General features: G+C 26.0%; 1 protein-coding gene across 1 annotated transcript; it reads left to right on the top strand.

The window, feature by feature from the left end:
• The first annotated feature begins 13,089 nt into the window (after window positions 1–13,089).
• On the top strand, window positions 13,090–18,210 carry LOC114370511 (ras-related protein RABC2a-like). Its single transcript, XM_028327871.1, has 6 exons — window positions 13,090–13,436; window positions 14,496–14,564; window positions 15,677–15,742; window positions 16,617–16,738; window positions 16,951–17,079; window positions 17,758–18,210. The coding sequence occupies exons 1-6, from the start codon at window positions 13,289–13,291 to the stop codon at window positions 17,860–17,862; spliced, it is 639 nt and encodes a 212-aa protein (XP_028183672.1). The 5' UTR covers window positions 13,090–13,288; the 3' UTR covers window positions 17,863–18,210.
• Window positions 18,211–19,164: the final 954 nt, after the last annotated feature.

Here is a 19,164-nt window from a genome sequence, read left to right as displayed (position 1 = left end):
TTTTATTTTTTTATTAGATCGATATGCATCAGAAAGAATGAATTTGATTATTCTTATCTCTTTTTTTGCAAAAAGTCAGGCCAATTTAGGTTTAAAAAAGACAATAATAAAGATTTTAAGATTCATCCTCAATCCTTATACATACTTGTCAGGTTTTATTAGGTTCATGGAAACTCAAATAGAAGTTATTATGGTTTTTAAATTTTATTAAGGGTTGAATTATTAAAATAATTAGATTTCATTTAAATCAATGGTTGAAATAAATATTAACCATAAAATTTGTAAAATATTTAATGCTAAGAATTCAATTTATGTTTCTTTTAGCTTTTTCATTAGATATTTTTTTTCTCACAAAAAGTGAGACGGATTCAGATTTTAAAAATGATAAGATAAAATTTTAAAAGCCATCCTCTTACCCATGAGTCCAATTACAATTTTATTTAAATTTTATTAAGTGTTGAGTAATTAATATAATGAAATGCCATTTATATAAATGGTTCAAATAATATTGACCATGACTTTTATAGTAGAGTTTGTAAAGTATTTAATGTAATAAATTTAATTTTTATCTCGTTAATTTTATTCTTTTTTTCATTCTTATTAGATTTATAATATGCATGATAAGAGTGAAATTTAATTATGGCAGGGCAAATTCGGGTTCAAGATTAAAAAGCAAAGGAACAACATTTTAAAATCCACCCTTATACCTGCCAAGTTTTTTTATTCAAGAAAACCCACCAAAAATCGTTACAGTTTTTAATTTTAATTTACTCATACAATTTTAAATAAATTGTATATGTAATTATTATTATAATTCAAATCATTTGACTATTAAAATAATTAATTTATATTTTCAATAATTACAAAAATAAAAACAGAAAATACTATCTTTTATATATATATATATATATATATATATATATATATATATAAACGAATCAAATTACTTCGTAGCTTTGACTTTCTTTTATTTCAAAGGATGATTGAAAAATATTTTTTTAAAAGTGCAACATGATGGTCTAGTGGTGGAAGGCTCATATGAACCCATTTCTACAAATCATATAAAACCCAAACCCATCAAAGTATATTTTTTTAAATTTTTTTTTTTCAATTTTTTTACAAGATACCTTTAGATATACCTGTAAGCATATGCACACTCATGCACAGGAACACATTTTATATATATATATATATATATATATATATATATATATATATATATATATATATATATATTAAATTTAGATATCCTTGACCATGAGTTTTATATTAGAGTTTGTAAAGTATTTAATGTAATAAATTTAATTTTTGTCTCGTCAATTTTATTCTTTTTTTCATTCTTATTAGATTGATAATATGTATGATAAGGGTGAGATTTAACTATCAGTATCTCTCTTATTGACCATGACAATATATTATTTAACACCTTTTTAATACATTTTTTTAGTCACCTATTATTTGTACAAAGTACATCAATTAGATATTTATAAAATAAAAACATCAATTAGATATGTCAAAGATGATTTTTTATTGAAAAATTTAGTTTGATGTGGAATTTTCACTCTCATTAATATTTCTTTTTCATCCAGTACAAAGTACATTAATTAGATATTTATAAAATAAAAACATCAATTAGATATGTCAAAGATGATTTTTTATTGAAAAATTTAGTTTGATGTGGAATTTTCACTCTCATTAATATTTATTTTTCATCCACGAGCCTTAAGCACAATATCTTGCTTACAAAATTTAAGGTATGATTTTACTTAAACCTATGGCAAACCGATTCTAACACAACCCTTTAAACATATATTTTTATCATCGATAGTTTTATTAAAAACTAAAAAAAAATATGAAATTTAATTGTTATCCACTGTTAGTTTAAAAATTTAAAGCTGTCAACTAAGCAGTAATAAAAAAATATTGATTAAGGGACTAAAAGAAATAAGTATTTAATGTGAAAATTAGGTGGGAGCATAAAAAAATATCAATAATACAATTTTGTCCATCCCAATAAATAAAAAAAACTTTTTAATTTAACGTATTTTATCTTAGTTTTTAAGAATCTTACAAATTTTACATTTGTCATTTTACTACTAACATAATTTTATTTTTTTACTCTTGAGTTATTACTTTTTAACAAATTTTATCCCAAATTCATAATTTTTTGATAAATTTTAATTTTTTAACAAATTTTATCCCAATTTTTGTGTCTATTAATAAATAAATAATAAAGAAAAAATAATAATAAATTTTTTAAAAGTTAAAGATAAAATAGGTCAAATTGAAAATTTAGGAATAAAATTTATCATAAATTAAAAATTAGAGATAAAAAACAATCATGTCATTTATATATATAAAAAAAAAACTTTCTGTTATTGGAAAGTGTTTGATCCTCCTGGTTCAGCCTTGGCCATTGTTGTTCCAAAGTTGGACAATAATTTGCTTATTTTAAATGTGTGCAAAAGGCAGGGGGAAATTTTAACCTTTGAGAAATGGCAATGATCAAAGATGAAAGAAGGAAAGAGTGAAGAGAAACAGGCATTGGTGGTTGGTTGGGTTGAGTGCAAGGTGTGTGTGGTTGTGTAGTCCTATCCAAATTCTACAGCCTTTTCCTACCTGTCTGTTTGATTTTACCTTCAGTGATTGAGTTGTTCGAGAATCTATCACTATAATCCATTATCCAACCACACACGTTCCAATCAGTTATCAGTACACACCTCACTTTAGCATTTATAGTAACTATATTATTTTCTTACTTCACTTTTTTCTCCAGCCTATTTTACCCTCCTATTATATCTTACTCCTTATTTATTTACTCATACTTATAATTATACCCATTATGTGAACAAAGATTAAATGCCTAATATGGTGGACATGGACCAGTACCCATTTTTACTTAATCTAATTGTGTAATGCAATTTTATTATATTAAATATAAACTTGTCTAATAAAAATTTAAAAATTGTACTTATTTTGTTTTGTATTTATAAATGTTAAGAAAATTCTCAATTTGATTTTTAATGGGTTGTTCACTTTGTCTATTTTTTTATTTCTATTTTCTTTTTAATGAAAACTAAAAATGATGTAACAAATATGCTTGATAAGATTTTTTTAAAAGAAAATCATAAGTATTTTTACAAACAAACTTTTTTGGATGACATTTATAGTATGTTTAGTTTAGAGGATGAAAATAAAAAAAATAAAAATAGAAAGAAAAAAAATTGAGTATAAAAACTGTAGTTTCTATTAATTTTTTGTCTAGTATTATTTTAATCTTATTTTCCAAACTCACTCTTAAAAACAAACTTAATATTGGAAGACAAGAAAATGTTTCCAATGTTTTTTTTTCTATTTGGTATACAAGCTCCCGAGGTGAAATTGTAAAAATGCTCTCCTCCTCTATTGTTGCCATCAACAATTCTGATGTCTTTTTTTTATCAAAGTCTTCCTTGAGAATATTTTTTTTTTATTTTTTTATTCATTTTTTTATTACTAAAAATTTTAATTTGATCTCTTAAACTTCAAAATTAAGATAATATTATCATTTCCATTTAATTGACACCCATGACAATAATTTCATAAAACAAGTGTTAAATTCTTATTTTATATCGGCTAACAATATTAAGTTGGGATTGAGATTTTAAATATGGTTGGTCTAAGAGTAAAATAAATAAAGTTTAAGCTTTAAATGTATTGACAAAAAAATATTTTCTATTGATTTTTATAAAACAAAAAAGGTTACATTTGTTAAACAAAAATGTGTAGTATATAACTCTCTCTTTTAAAGTTAAAAAAACTCTTAAAATTTTCTTTAAATCACATCCATTGGACAGCCTTGGTTTTAAATTGTAAAAAAACAAAAAGCACAAAGAGGATGATTAGAGATAACGAAAAAATATGTATTATATTTTATTATAGATTAAAAATATATATTTTAATGAGTATTTGTGACTAACAACTAAGGTAAAATAAATTAATTTTATTTTACTTACTTATTAATGCCACATGAGTAGGTGATAACTTTAACTTAGGGGTATATGTAATTTCAATTTAATTAAATAACTTTAATTATTTTTAAGTTAAGTTATTCTAATATAATTTTAATATAAATATAAAATTCAAAATTATTTAATTTTAGTATAAATATATATTTTAAAAGTATTTTTTAGTACAACAATGTGATTTAAATTTATTTATTTATAATTTAATTTTTTCAAATTTTTTACACGATATTTTTAAATATACTTGTAAAGATATGCACACTCATGCACAGAACATATCATATATATATATATATATATATATATAAAATGTATATTTAAAATAAAAGAAATTATAATTGATAAACTTAAGACTCATGTACGACACAATTATTACACTAATAAATTTAAAAATTACTGTAAACATAATGTATAACATTTTTATATTTAATTAAAATATATTAATAATACTAAAATATGCTATTATTTAATCACAATTTACTAAACCAATACTGTTAGTATTATATATTAAAAATAGATAAATTTAAAAGCAAAATAAATTAAAAAAAAAAGAATGAAGACAGGTGGTGTACATAAGCATTAGGATGAGTCCACGTGCAACACATGCCCCTGAGGAGTGATTATAAAATCCAGACAACAAAGACCCACGCGCATCCCTTTTCTGATTTTGACTCTGAGCAATCAGACCACTTGTTTCACTTCACACCAGTGTTAAAGCTATAATTCACCTTCGGCTCTACTTGTTACGCAAGAAAACAAAGACACTAATATAAATTATAAAGAGTTTTTCTTTTCTTAATAACTTTAGAGTGGGATAAAGTTATCTTACTTTTTATTTTTTTTCCAAAACCAAACATTATTTTGAAAAGGTATTTTTTTTGTTGATTTTTTTTAAAAAAATATACTACTTTGTGAAAAATATAAAAATATATTTCATATAAGTTTTAGTAATATTAGTCTGTATAATTAATTTTAAGTAGATAATAATAGAAGTTTACTCAAAAATTATTTATTGAATGTAAAATATAAAAATTCATATAAAATCTTATAAAATATTTCACTTCTAATTTCTTAAAATTAATCCTAACACATTTAAAACATTACTACCTATGTTCCATATAGTTTGAAGTTTAAGATTTTGACACATATATTAAAAAATATAATTAACACCTTGAATTTCATAGAAAATATCATATAATTTTTTAATATATTCTCTTTAGATTCCTATATAATAAAAACTAATTAATTTCACATTAATTAGAAAATTTGATTAAAATCATTTAATTTTATTATTATGAAGTAAAAATAATAATATTATTCCTAAGTTGCTATTCCTTGAAATTTCATATCATGAATTATATTTTTTAATGATCAATAAATATATTGATATTTAAAATTAATTTATAACTGAACAAAATTATTACAAATCCCTAAATAATAACACATATATTCAAATCTTAAAAAATTATTTTTTTAACACTTATTTTTAAAATTTTCAAATTTAATATTATAAATTTTAGCTTACGAGACAACCCAAGTGGATCCTAGAGTGATTCCTTGTTGGCAAAGTAATGGATTTTGAATTTCAAATGTAATACTCCTTTTCTTTTTTATCATTATAACTTACAAGGTTCTTACAAATTTTTTAGTCATTTTTTTAATGATTTTTTTAATTTTTAAATACATTAAATATTTTTTATATATTTTTATTTAATTATTCTCTTCAAATATTAATAAAACACAATTAAGTGAATATAAAGATAAAAAAAAATTAAAATGATACTATAAATAATTAATATATTTAATATGATTAATTAAATTAATTATTTTTCTTAAGATGTGTCAATTAATTGAAATAGTCTTATAATTAAAAAAATAAAAAAGTAAATAATAGGATAGAAAATAAAAATACACACAAAAATATAATATTATATAATTTATTATACTTGTGCATCAGCTCATTTCTTAATTAGTAATATATATTTTTTAGAAGGAATTAGAAATATTTAGCATTATAAAAAATACATTTTTTTATAAAAATGCTGTGACCCCTTTATCTTTAGGAATATGCATAACCTGTCCCTTTCACCATTTTGATCTGATTGGAGCTTAATTTTCATGGTCTAAATTTTAGAAATTAGACTTGTATTTTTGAACACGACTTTACATTATATTTAAGTTGTGATAATTTTATATTTTTTTATTTAATATCATCATAAGATATTAGATTAGGAAGATTTAATCCTATTTAAAATTCCTTACTTATTATCCACAACAGTATATTGTGTGAGACAATAGTGTATTTTATAAAAATTACTATGATTTTTTTTTATAAATTCAGAATGTGTTGATAATTGACTTACATTTATTGAATATTGATATTCTTTATTTTTTTAACAATATTCTGTATTTTTTAAAAATATACTATATATATATTTTTTGAATAAGATCAATAATATTTTTTTATTTAATATTTTATGTTTTGTTTCTTTTATCTCGTATTGATTAGTTTAAAAATGAGTGAGAAAAGACTGTTACAATGTACATGTTATTTCTAAAAAAAATCATCAATTTTTATTCTATTAAACAAGTTTTTTTATAATATTTTTATCTTATTAAATTTTAATTAACAAAAAAATGTGTCCTAAAAAAGATTTGTTAAAAAAAGTTACCACATTACTCGTCTAATTCTTACACAACATAAAATTCAATACAAATGGATATTTTTCACTCATCTAAAATACTTAGTAAATACATTCATTTTAGGACTTAGGTCCTTGAAAAATATAATTTGTAGTTTTATTCCTATAAAATTGGGTTCATTTCTAATTCTTATATATAATAAAAATGACATGCTTTTAGTTTCATACTCAAATTAAAAAACAAGTAATTTTTGTAAATTTTAGAAAGGAAAAGCAAATGACTTTTTTATAAAAATAAAAGAAAACACATTTTAGGGATATACAAATGCATTTAATCTTTTGTATAATCTATAAAATTATTTTGTTGCAATCTGCATCTAAATTTAATAAATATATTACAAAGTTTAAAAAATGAGTGGAAATGGGTGCTTCACATCATTATCAACGGGCCAAACATTTAGCACTTAAATAGTAGAGAAAGTACACGTTGATGGGTGATTAGTGACGTTGAAGAAATTAAACAAATGTCACGTATATATGTCACTATCCCCTTATATTTCCTGTCCCCAGCACGGCATCATTTCTTCATTCTTCAACATCTTAGATAGGTTCAATTTTATCCTCCTTTCCTATTTGTATAAATCTGCTTCCTCTGAATAATCCTGCCTTCATTATTTGGGATGTGGGTCGCTTTCTTCAACCCTTAATAATTCAGAAAGATCCATTCATGTTATGTAGTAAATCTTTGTGATTACTACATCATTTTTTTTTATAGAATATCAAGTTAATTCAATCGATAAATCATTTAATATATTTTATAACTATGTATGTAAATTAAATTTTATATAAATTCAACGGATGTTTGTATATCATTTAGTTAATTACTTTTATTTTATATAGTATGTTGTCTATTAAAATAAACTAATAATTTTTTTACCCTGAATTAGATATCACAGCACCGGAATCACTTAGTCATATGCTCATATTGTGTGATTGTTACTATCCAAAAAATATTACAGAGTATTAATTAGTTTTTGACTTATATAAAATTTTATAATGTTAATGTATTTTATAACAACTAACAACTGCACTATTCAGAAAAAAAAAACAGCAGTGTAATTGTAAAAAAAAAAATGATATATCTTATATTTTAAGGGAATAAATTATGTTTTAGCTTAGTTAAAATTTATATAGGATTATTATGAGAAAAATATATAAACATTTCACTAAAAATAACCTTTTAACATACACCACTAATTTAACCGTGTTTGTGAGACAACACCATTACAGAAAGAAAAAAAAAGAGTTAAAACATTTAGTCAATATTCATTCAAGAAGTGCTATCTTTTCCATTTTGTTAAAGGTCAAACACCTTGAATAACATTTCCTTAAAATGTAATAACTGTATTAGAGATTGTTAAACCATAACAAAAAAGGAAAACCATCATACTATAAAAAATGAGTCCACTCTTATTTTAATCCACACCGTCGGTTTGTGTATATAATATTAAAATATCAGCAATACATCCCTATCCAGAAGATTTATGCTTCTTTCATCCCTAAACACTTTCAATTAAATTATTTTATTCTCTTCCTATTTGTTTCCCCAATTCCCCTTTCTTCCTTTCTTAGGCCTAACCTATATATACTTCCTTTTCCATCTCTTTTGAGCATTGTGTCTCGTCATTGGAGTCGTTTGAAATCCAAGTATTAAAAGCCATATATAGCAACACCTCCATTATGCCACCCAACAATTGACACAATCGATCTTCACTGTCCAAGCCCCTGCTTTGTGTATTAATGCACCCATGGATGAAGCTTGCTAAACCCCCTTAGTTGTTGCGTGACTAGAAAACTGCCCCACATTTATCGATATAGTTAGTGTAAATGATCAATTAGATATACCCACATTTGAGGTTGTTCGTTGGTTATTTAGTTTGAGAAAATTAATGATATTTTTTTTCTTTAAGATGATGGCAATTGTCAATTTCATCTTTACTATTGGTTGTAGAAATATTTGGAAATTAAAAGATTCATTGTTCGTGTGTGGGCAACTGGGCATGTATTGTGTGGACTCTATGGAGGAAATGAATTTTGGAAAATATAATTTAAGTTGTTGTGTGGAGTCTGAGGACACACAATAGCTAGTAACATGTGGTCACAGGAATAATTGTAAAGTACGATATTCATTTTGGGCAAATTGTGTGGGTACATGGCTATCCTCTATATTGCTACACGAGTTGACTAAAATAAATTTTTTTTTAGAGATATAGCTTGCCACAAAATTGGCTTGTGTGACCACAATTAGAAAAATCATTATAAATACTTAATTTGACTTTCATATTTTGTACTTTTTACCTTAGAAACTCAATCTAGTACCCTGTAGTCTTTACCATTTTGTGAAGTTGTGCAATGCTTAAAACTTGAGGAATCAGAATGAAGTTATTTATCAACTTTTCATCTTTTTCTACATTATGTGTAATTAATTTCTCATGTTTTTTTAACAGAATTAAAATTCTCATGTTAGAGAAGGATGAATTTTATTTTAATTCTTTTATATGTCTTAATTTAAGTTTAGATCTTTTAATTGTGTGGTTCCTTCCTGCCAAAGTTTCTACGTATAAATAGTTAGGAGATTTCTTAATTTTCCTTATTTAATACGTAATTGGTTTAGATCCACCTAAGGGTTTAAGGTTATTGAGTTCCACAAATTAAAGAGGTTAAGTATCATGGAATGGAATCTGATCTAATTATGTGAATTTAATATTCAATTAAGAGACATATATTAAGTTGAGAGGGATATTAGAATACACATGAAGAAGAGTAAAAAGATTCTAACTCTGATGCTTGTTGACCATTATTTCTCAATTGTTGTGTGATGCATTCCATAATTTCTTTGTGTATATATTGTTTATTGTAGATCTCCCATTTTTTATAAAACAAAATTCCTTCATCCATTATTAATTAAAACAAATGATACATCCACTAATTTTACACACATCAAGGAGTTGATTTTTCATCATAATTTTTTTTCTTCAATGCCTTTATTTTTTTACTGGAATATTCTAATTGAAATTTATTATGCTATAACAGTGAAAAAAGACCAAATTAAAATTGAGATCATTATCAACTCACGCTTTGTTTTCTACCGTACTTTATCACTTATTGCAAGATATGAGATTTAAGTTTCAAATTCAAGTAAGATATCATGATATGTTGATTTATATGGATTAGCCTCTGAACACGCAATAACTAACATTGCTTTTCTATGGGCCATTTTTAAATGTTTAGTACTGTTCTGTTAAGTACTTTAGTAAATACATGATGTGACAGAATGCATTCAAGAAAAATAAATAGAGTAAAATTACCATTTTATTGGAAAATATGCTTGTAATAAAGAAAAGTTGACTAATAGAATTTTAGACTCTTTAAGGATTACATATATCAAATTATAATGGTATCATTTTAATAATTATTATATCTTTTTATAATTTTTAATTTGATAATATTTTTAAAAATTCATTATTAGATTAAAAGTTATTTTCACATATATCACATATAAAAAAATTCATATTAATATAAAATTATTTATTATTTCTTTCATATAAATTAAAATAAACTTAATATAAATATTTTAAAATATACTAAAATATGAATCATTTGATTATTTTTTTATTATTTAATTTTAACAAAATTTGATATAAATAATCTTAATAATATGTAGATATAATTCAACTGTTGAATTAATAAAAATAATATAATAATTCTGAAAGTTATACCAATGTAATTTAATCTTTTCTCTCAATTCTTTTAAATTATTCATCATTTATTTTTTATAGAATTATTCCAAGACTAATATCTTAAGTTACTGAAATCAATTTAAGAGATTAATCTCTCCTAATATATATATATATTTTTTTTATACGTACGAATCATGATAATTCTATAATCATATATTTAAGAGATAATGATATTTACCAACCATGTCACCGTAATTATGGAAAAGAAAAATATATGAAATATAGAATAACATCAAATATATTTCATCTATTTTATTCATTTCTTTATATTTTATTTTAAATAATCTAAACAGTGATTAATATCATGCCATTCAACTTTACTTTATTTCGTTCAAAATTCAAATTCAAATCCATAATCCAAGTAGAGTGATATATCAGTTATCACTGCGCTGTTTGTTGCACAGGGCAAACTGGCGTGGAGTTGCAATCATGCATAGAATCAAACATGAGTCCTGCATCAAGATTACGAGAGTATGACGTGGAGTTTCCATGACCTTTTTGGCTATATATCCCACTTCTATGGACTTTTGTGTGGTTATCCCAAATGTTGTGTATTTCTTTCATGTGCTCAAAATTGTGGGTTTAATACAAGTATTGTTTGGGAGTTTGTAGAGGAGGAGCGGATAAAAATGTACAACATGGATGATTCTGTGCATCTTAATTATAATTACTCCTTGTGTTAATTTCCCTTTCTTTCTGGAAACAATTTATATTTTGACTTTGGACATTATTCGGATAATTTAAAACACATTAACTGTTAATTTAAATATATTTTGAGAATATAATTATACATTAACCGTGTAAATTTTTTTACATCATCTAATCACAACTATCATATAATAACTTATGATGATAATTTTAAAAATTATATTAACCACGATTATGCTAAATCCTAAATTAAAATATTGTATATTGTCATACCATTAAACTCATATTTTTTTAGTTTTTAATTAAGAATTATTTTACCAATATTAAGAATCACATCATTGATACGTGGTAAGAGACGAGCATAAGACGGAGAGAGTTTTTCTTCCAATTGAAATGACAAACGTGGAAACTTCCATAAGCACGGAATTGATATATTGCTTTTGCTTTAGTTCTATGTTTATTTTTTTAATGTATTAGTTATATTTGCTTTGTTTCTGGCTTGTTGCGTTGTTTGGAATTTCCTTCTAGGAAGGAAATTTCTGTCGAAAATGACACCCTTTATTGCTTCCACGAAAATGACATTTACGTCTTCTCAAGGAAAATAAAAATCTGGTGCAGTGGAGTTATGTTAATTAATTTCAATAATTCGATAGAGGACACTAAAATCTTTTTAGTACATTATCATTTCACTTTTTGTGAGCTTATACATCACTCTACTTAAATTTTACCTACTAATCAAGTCACCTAGATTGCGTTAAGGGGCACTTTAAAAAAAAATAGTTTTGACCAAAATTTTAAATTATTTGCAGCTTTTTCCGGTCATTTTAAAACACATTGAAATACCAATTTAATATATTTTAAATAAATAAGTTATTTAAATGTTTTTCAAAATAATTGATATACAACACACTTGTTTAAGCATGAAGTCACCTCTTTATCAGCCAATTAAATTTAAAAGTAACATGATTATGACAAACATGAAATATGAATAAATAGATATTTTTTATCTAAAAAATCAGCAAACAAAATATATATTATCATAGTACAATGGATACCTAAAATCTGTTATAAATCCTTATCCATGTGAAATGTATTCCCGTTAGATTTATTCATGTATGAAAACAGTTATAAACAAGCTAACCAAAGTTATAGTCACATGTAAGTATCATTTCGTATTTATCTGATTACCCTCAATTATAGGTAAATAATATTAGAGAAAAAAATAGTTAAGAATATCGAAATATTTATTTAATCTAGGAAAAAAAATCAGTTATTGTTCATGCTAAAAAATACATTTTAGAGAGAAACTTAAAAAAACCTTAGCTAATTCTATTAAGGTCGCTTTTGATATACACACTTTTAAAAATCACTTATCTATTCTATTACGGTTGCGTTTCTATAAGAATTAATAAAAAAATAATTTTAAATATTTTACACCTGAATTTTTTTTCCATAAATAATTTTATGAGTAACAAAAAATAAAAGTTTTGTTATATCCTGATTTTTTTTTAAATTTCAGAACATAAAACAACAATATTTATCCCGTGAATTTTTAACGAATGAATAAAAGGACTTAACGTGTGATCTAATGTGATAATGGAGGTATGATGTTTAATTATACCATGTGTTTTCTAATGATTTGATACCAATATTAAAATATTTAAAAATAGTTTTTATTAATTCTTATAATTTGTTTTATTAAAAGATATAGGTTAAAATTAATTTTTATTAATTCTTATACATGGACATAAAGGAATATAAAATGGAGTGAGTAGTTAAGAAGAAGGAAGTAGTAAAAATGATGATGGTGTGAGTGTGGTTATGTTGGGTAAGTTAATCAAGTAGTGTGTGTTTTTGAGTGAGAAGGAGACAAAACTCTAATATGGCCGGCATGCTTGAAAGAAATGTTTGTGTACAACAAGAAACGGCGCGTGGACTCAATCCAATCTATGACACATTAAAAAAAAAAGTGCATAAGATAGAAAGAAAGAAAGAGGACATTTGTCCTAACCATTCTGAACAGGTTTTCTTTCCTAGACCAAACTCTCAACCGCTTGGACTACCTGCCAACTTCACCTCCTTGTCTCATCTTCTCTTCTCTTCCTTTTTTGTTTCTCAATTCTTGAAAGTGAGAGATAATCATCATGGTGGAGTGATTCTTGCTCAGTTTGGAAGCTACAAAAAGAAAGAAAACATGGGTTCTGCTTCAAGAGTTGAAAGTAGCAACTACGATTACTCCTTTAAGGTTTTGTTGATTGGTGATTCTGGTGTTGGCAAGAGTAGTCTTCTTCTCAGCTTCATCTCCAACTCTAACTCCATCAATGACCTCTCCCCCACTATTGGTACTTTCTTTCTTTCTTTCTTTCTTAGGAAAATGGAACAAGGTGGCATAGGATCATATATACCACGTTCTTGCATATTCAACACCTTTATCAAGAATTCCTTCAAACAATGATGAGGGTCTCTTTGTTGACAAGTGAAAAGTTTCATAGAGTCATGCATTCTTGTGGAAAGTACTTACCGAGTCGGCTTTCTTTCTGTTTTCACTTTTCAGTTATATTTATGGACTTTTGGTCTTTCGCGTATTTTATTCCAATTTGTGGTTACGTTTTTTATTTTATTTTTTATTTTTGATATCCGGATCTTCTTGTTGAACCTTATGCCAATCTTGATTCTTTGGATTTGGTTTAACTTGTGCCGGAGCAATACTGTGTCAAACTCATTTTGCAAACATCTTTTATGATTGTAAAAAAGAAATCTTTTAGATGGTCTACTTAGAATTGAAATTAGACGTGGTCATACCTTGTGGGAGTGTTTGATTTGATTTTTGTTTTTTTTTTTTTCATTTTTAGTTGATTTCTAAAGAAGCACCATATTGTTTTCATTAAATTTTCAAGATTCTGTGAATGAAGTTTTCTTCCCAAAATCTTGAAAACGGAAAACGATGTGAAAAACAATGTGGCATTTTTTAATTATCAGTGAAAAAGATATGTTGCAAAAGAAAATACGTAACATACTAAACACTTGCTTAACTTTTTGGGGTTCTATGTCATTCGTTTAAAATTGCTAAATCACTTCATTCATTTTTTGAGGATTTTTTTTTTTTGTTTTCATGATCACAATATATTATTTGGAACTTTAACTAATTGATCCATTTCATATGGTTAAATGGTGCATTTGTCTAGTGAGGTGATGTTTAGGCCTTAGACCTTCTTTGTTCATAGTCTTTTATTTGTCTGATACATTAAGCTGGTTATGGTTTATTAATTTTGAGGCATTTGACATTGAAGTTTATACTTCCTTTATGATTGAGTGCTTCATAGCATAAGGAATTTCACACTGTAGTTTTTGGTGTCATCACCTTGTTACATACTGAGCTGTTGATTCTTTAATCATTTAAGGTGTGGATTTCAAGATAAAGCTTTTTACAGTTGGTGGTAAAAGATTGAAGCTTACTATTTGGGATACAGGTAACTGATTTTCTAGTTATTTGATCACATTTTCTTTTTTGTTTTGCTGAAGAATTTTCTTATATGTATGCATGTAGTTAAGTATTTTCCTTTTTCTAACTCAATTGTCTGTTCATCTGGGAAAATTGTTGTAATAATAATATTGCTTTCTAGTCTTTGTCGTTTACTATAAACTAATATTTCTATTAGAAGTGATGTTTTTAAGATCACATTTTGTCCAGTTAAGACTTAGCAAAGGACAGGGAGATGTCAGTACAACATTACTTCTTTACCAAATTAAATATTAAGATTGGGAAAACATGAAAATAACTGACATATGAGGATAGAGTAAGTGGGAATGGTAATTCCTTCTACCTCTTGCTGAAACGAAAAGAGTTACATTAAATTATACTTTTATCTGAACATTCAGACAATTTTAAAAGGAGTAAAATATAATGTCAGTGAAATTCTGTTTTATTAGTAAATAAACTCTAGAAATGTCTTCTTCTCTATATCATCTGGGTTGTTAATCATGACTGAAGCAATTAAAGAGCCTTGCACCATACGGACACAAGCATAATTTCGTTGCTTTGATTTGAATATTATCTGTTTCTTAAAACTCGCTTGGACTATGGTACTGATAAGTAAAGACAAGATGTCATTAGTCTCTTACAAAACAAATTTTACAGGTCAGAGCCTGAGTTTTTGTCTCTACTGCCTCCTTCTGTCCAATAGCAAAGCTTTTGAAGCTAAATTTAGTGATATAAAACTTTAATCTCTTAATTTGAATACATTTTCAAGTCTGAAGTTAAAGCCTATAGCGTGAATGTGGTAACACAAAAGTTACTGAAGATTTAGACCCAGTAAAGTAGTTGAAAGTTACTACAACCCAAACATGTCTAGGATAATGTTACGGGAAGGTGATATCTTAGTTTAGTTTCTACATTCCAGTCTTAGTTGGTTAGGATCAGATTGCTGTCTCTGATTGCAGAAGAAGCTATCTTTCCCATACTGTCAAGATCTATGGGGGTACACGTTGATCACTATTACTTGTAAATTGAATTCTGTTTATACGAAACCTTGCAATGGTGACTTGTTGCAATTAGATTATAATCCTTATTTATTTTTTGCAGCTGGACAAGAGAGGTTTGGAACAGTAATAAGTTCTTATTATAGAGGCGCACATGGAATCATTCTTGGTATTCTATCTATCTATCTATATATGAAAAATGAATTTATTTAGTTTTGTATATACTAAGGTTTATGACATTTAAATATGTATTTTTATGAAGGTTTATTTTTATAATCTATGGCACACATTTGTGCAGTAGATGGTTTTTCTCTTCTTTTTAACTTTATAGTTAGTCATTTATAATAGTATCAAGGTTGTATAAGTAAATTTGAAATGCACACTTATTTACAGGTTATTATTAACTAAAACAGTAAAAAATTAAACGTCAGTTTTTTTCGTCTGTCTTCTGTTTTGATCATTTGTCCTGTAAGCTATGCAGCACTACTCTTATTCGTATAATGCTTGGATGTACTAATATCTTCTGGAGGTGCATTTTTGCTATAATGTGTGCGATAAACTTATATATCTTCTCTAAATAGCTTGCCCCTCCACCCTTCCCCTTTTCCATCCTGTTTCACTGCTTTGTTCATGACTTCATGTAGATTACAGTTTTGAATACTTGATACTACTAGAGAGAGACAATTTTTGGGCTATTGGTTGAAACACTATGCATTGCCTCTAACCTGAACAATTAGTATTCAAAACCTGAACAAGTATTCAATTCACTTGTGTTTATAATAGGCGAATACTGGAACCAATTGCCGCATAATCAACTCCAATCAATGACCTAAAACCCATACTCAGTCAATTAGATTTGATTTTAATCAGCACTTCCTAAATTCATTGAACGTTCCTTAATGATTTTCTATACTATTTAAATGGTTAAGTACTTGAAAATAATGCTTGTATTTACAAAAATGTGGTGCTCACTCTTTATGCTTTTCAGTATTGCCTTTTAGTGTTGACATCTAATAGCTTTTCTCTTCCAATTTTCTATTTAGTCTATGATGTGACACGACGTGAGACATTTACAAACCTCATCGATATATGGGCAAAAGAAGTTGAGCGTTATTCAACTAATCATGGTAGCATCAAAATTCTTGTTGGCAATAAGGTGGACAAGGTAAATATTATAGTGAATGGGTTAGTCCTTTCCTTACTCAGGAAAAGACAAACAGAAACCATACAGATTATGCTATTTTTTTCTCATACTATCTAATTTTGAAGTAATAGTTTGTTTCGGAATTAGAATAGAACTTCAATTTGTTCCTCAATATTATTTTGGTGCATTTTACTGTTTGGATCTTGAAGACTTTCAGTTGTATAACTTTTCAGGATAGTGAAAGAGCTGTAAGCAAAGAAGAGGGTATGGCTCTTGCACAGCAACATAGATGCTTGTTCCTAGAGTGTAGTGCTAAAACTAGAGAAAATGTGCAGCAATGCTTTAATGATCTCACATTAAAGGTATAATATGATCTTATTACTTCTCAGGTGCTGTAGTTTCTTTGTTGTACTCTGCTTTAGCAATATTCAATTTGTCATATTGTATGTATAATAAAAACTTTATGTTTTTTCATTTTCATATAAAACTAAAAGAATTCACATTCAGGCTTCAGCAGTTTCTAGTGTCATTTTGTAGAGCATGTATCTCTCAAATTTTACTTTTGTTAAGACATGCTAGAAAGAGCATGGTAGGGAGTAGGGTCATATATGGTATCATCTACACTATGATCGGAGGTTTTGGTTAACTGAGTTGAAGATGCACTTCTAAATAATATTTTGCATGCACATAGAATAAGAACTGAATTTCTTTTATTTTTTCCCCTTAATAAAAGTTCAAGAAAGTGAAGTTTATGCGGTTGTTAAAAGTGGTTCTCTAAATAGGTTTATGCATTTGCTCTTTTTTATTATGATTATGATTATACTGTTTTGTAATTAGATGTCCCCTTCTGGTCTTAGAGCTGAAAATATCTTCACCTCGATGGCAAGAAAACTGACTTCGAATTTCAAATTTAAACTACCATCCTAAGTGCCCCTGCATGTCAACATAGTTCTGTTGTGACCAAACTTCTAATTTTAATTCAAAACCTTGTATTATTAGAAAAGTACTAACTTCTTTGTTCTTCCATTTAACATTTACAGATATTAGATGTGCCAGGTTTAAGGGAAAAGGGGTCTGTTGCAGTGAAAAGACAAAAGCAAAAACACATATATGAGACATCTCAAAGCGCTGGTTGCTGTTCTTAGTAAATATGCTGCAACATGATTGTGCAATAGATTTTATAATAGGGATTACTATATATAGTTACTAGCAGGTCTTTTGTATCATATCAAGTGTCACAATCACATAGTTTGGATGATGATATGCTCCAATATTTTTTCCAAGCCTATTTCCTTAACTTCCAGAAGATGATGCTTGAGATGGATATTGCCCTCTCATTATCTTGTGGAGCCACATCATAACAAATTTTGTGTTTTTCAATATATTGTGTTTTTTTTTCTCCCTTCTGTTATAGTTTTGGAAACACTTACGGTATTGTACATCTTGTGTAAATATATCCCCACTGTGAATGTATTAGGGTTGGTTTGAGATTTGGTTCAATAGGATATACAGCAAAGTTACGAGTACTATTTTTTGGGTTTGGTTTACCCCCTTATAACTTTGGATGATAAAATATTTTGTATTTCATATCATATCTGCATTTGTTTTCAAACCTCAAAAGCACTGAAAGTGATGTCTTATTTTTAAAATTTCTTCATAGTACTATAAGAATTATCATGGCATGGGAACGTGTTGAATTGCCTTAAGGGTACCAGCCATCATTCTCTCTCTTTTTCACTGAATTTAATACCTTAAGATTATAACCATAATACAAAAAAAACTAAGTCATTTAATAAAAAAAATCTTAACATCTTTGTACAACAAAAATTGTAAAATTACTGTGTGATAAATATGGAACTTCCTCCCCCTCCCCTCCAACACAAATATAGTGATGTTTTTCCTAAATATTAACTAAATTCATGTGTGATAAAGATTCATTCTGTTGTAATTCAAAATGTGAAATAAACATTCTTATCTGCATGGTGATTTTTTTATAGTCTTTTTTGGTGAAATTGAATATACTTAACATCTACTCCCTCCATTAAAAAATAACTGATGTTTTAGCATTAAGCCAAAATTTCATATTAATTGATGTTTTTAATTGTCAATGAAATTTTTAACTTTTATTCCAAATTTACTCTCAAAAATAAATTATATTAATATAATGATAATGATAATGATTTTGAATATTATATTTGGTTTGTCTAATTGATAGGATTAAACAATCTCATATTGAATAATTAATAAAGTTAGATAATGATCTTATTTTGAATTCACTAATAATGCTATGAATATTACATTTAATGTTTAATCTTTAATTTTTCTTCCATATCATTCATGTGTAATTTATCTGAGAATTTGAATTTTTTAATCTAAAATTCATTGTTTGGATGTTTTTTTTGAAGAATTTAAATTTTTAAAATTTTAAAACAGAATTTTAAACAATT

This window comes from Glycine soja, chromosome 10, assembly GCF_004193775.1.
Source record: "Glycine soja cultivar W05 chromosome 10, ASM419377v2, whole genome shotgun sequence".
In the NCBI taxonomy this organism is placed as follows: Eukaryota; Viridiplantae; Streptophyta; class Magnoliopsida; order Fabales; family Fabaceae; genus Glycine; species Glycine soja.
Note: the sequence above shows the minus strand (reverse complement) of the source record. Positions and strands in the feature narration are given on the sequence as shown.

Bases quoted from the DNA above. Each gene is read 5' to 3' on its own strand.
- LOC114370511 (XM_028327871.1), top strand. From the start codon at position 13,289: ATGGGTTCTGCTTCAAGAGTTGAAAGTAGCAACTACGATTACTCCTTT. The intron at 14,565-15,676 runs GTAACTGATTTT...TATTTTTTGCAG, and splicing joins GCTTACTATTTGGGATACAG to CTGGACAAGAGAGGTTTGGA. The intron at 15,743-16,616 runs GTATTCTATCTA...TTTTCTATTTAG, and splicing joins CGCACATGGAATCATTCTTG to TCTATGATGTGACACGACGT.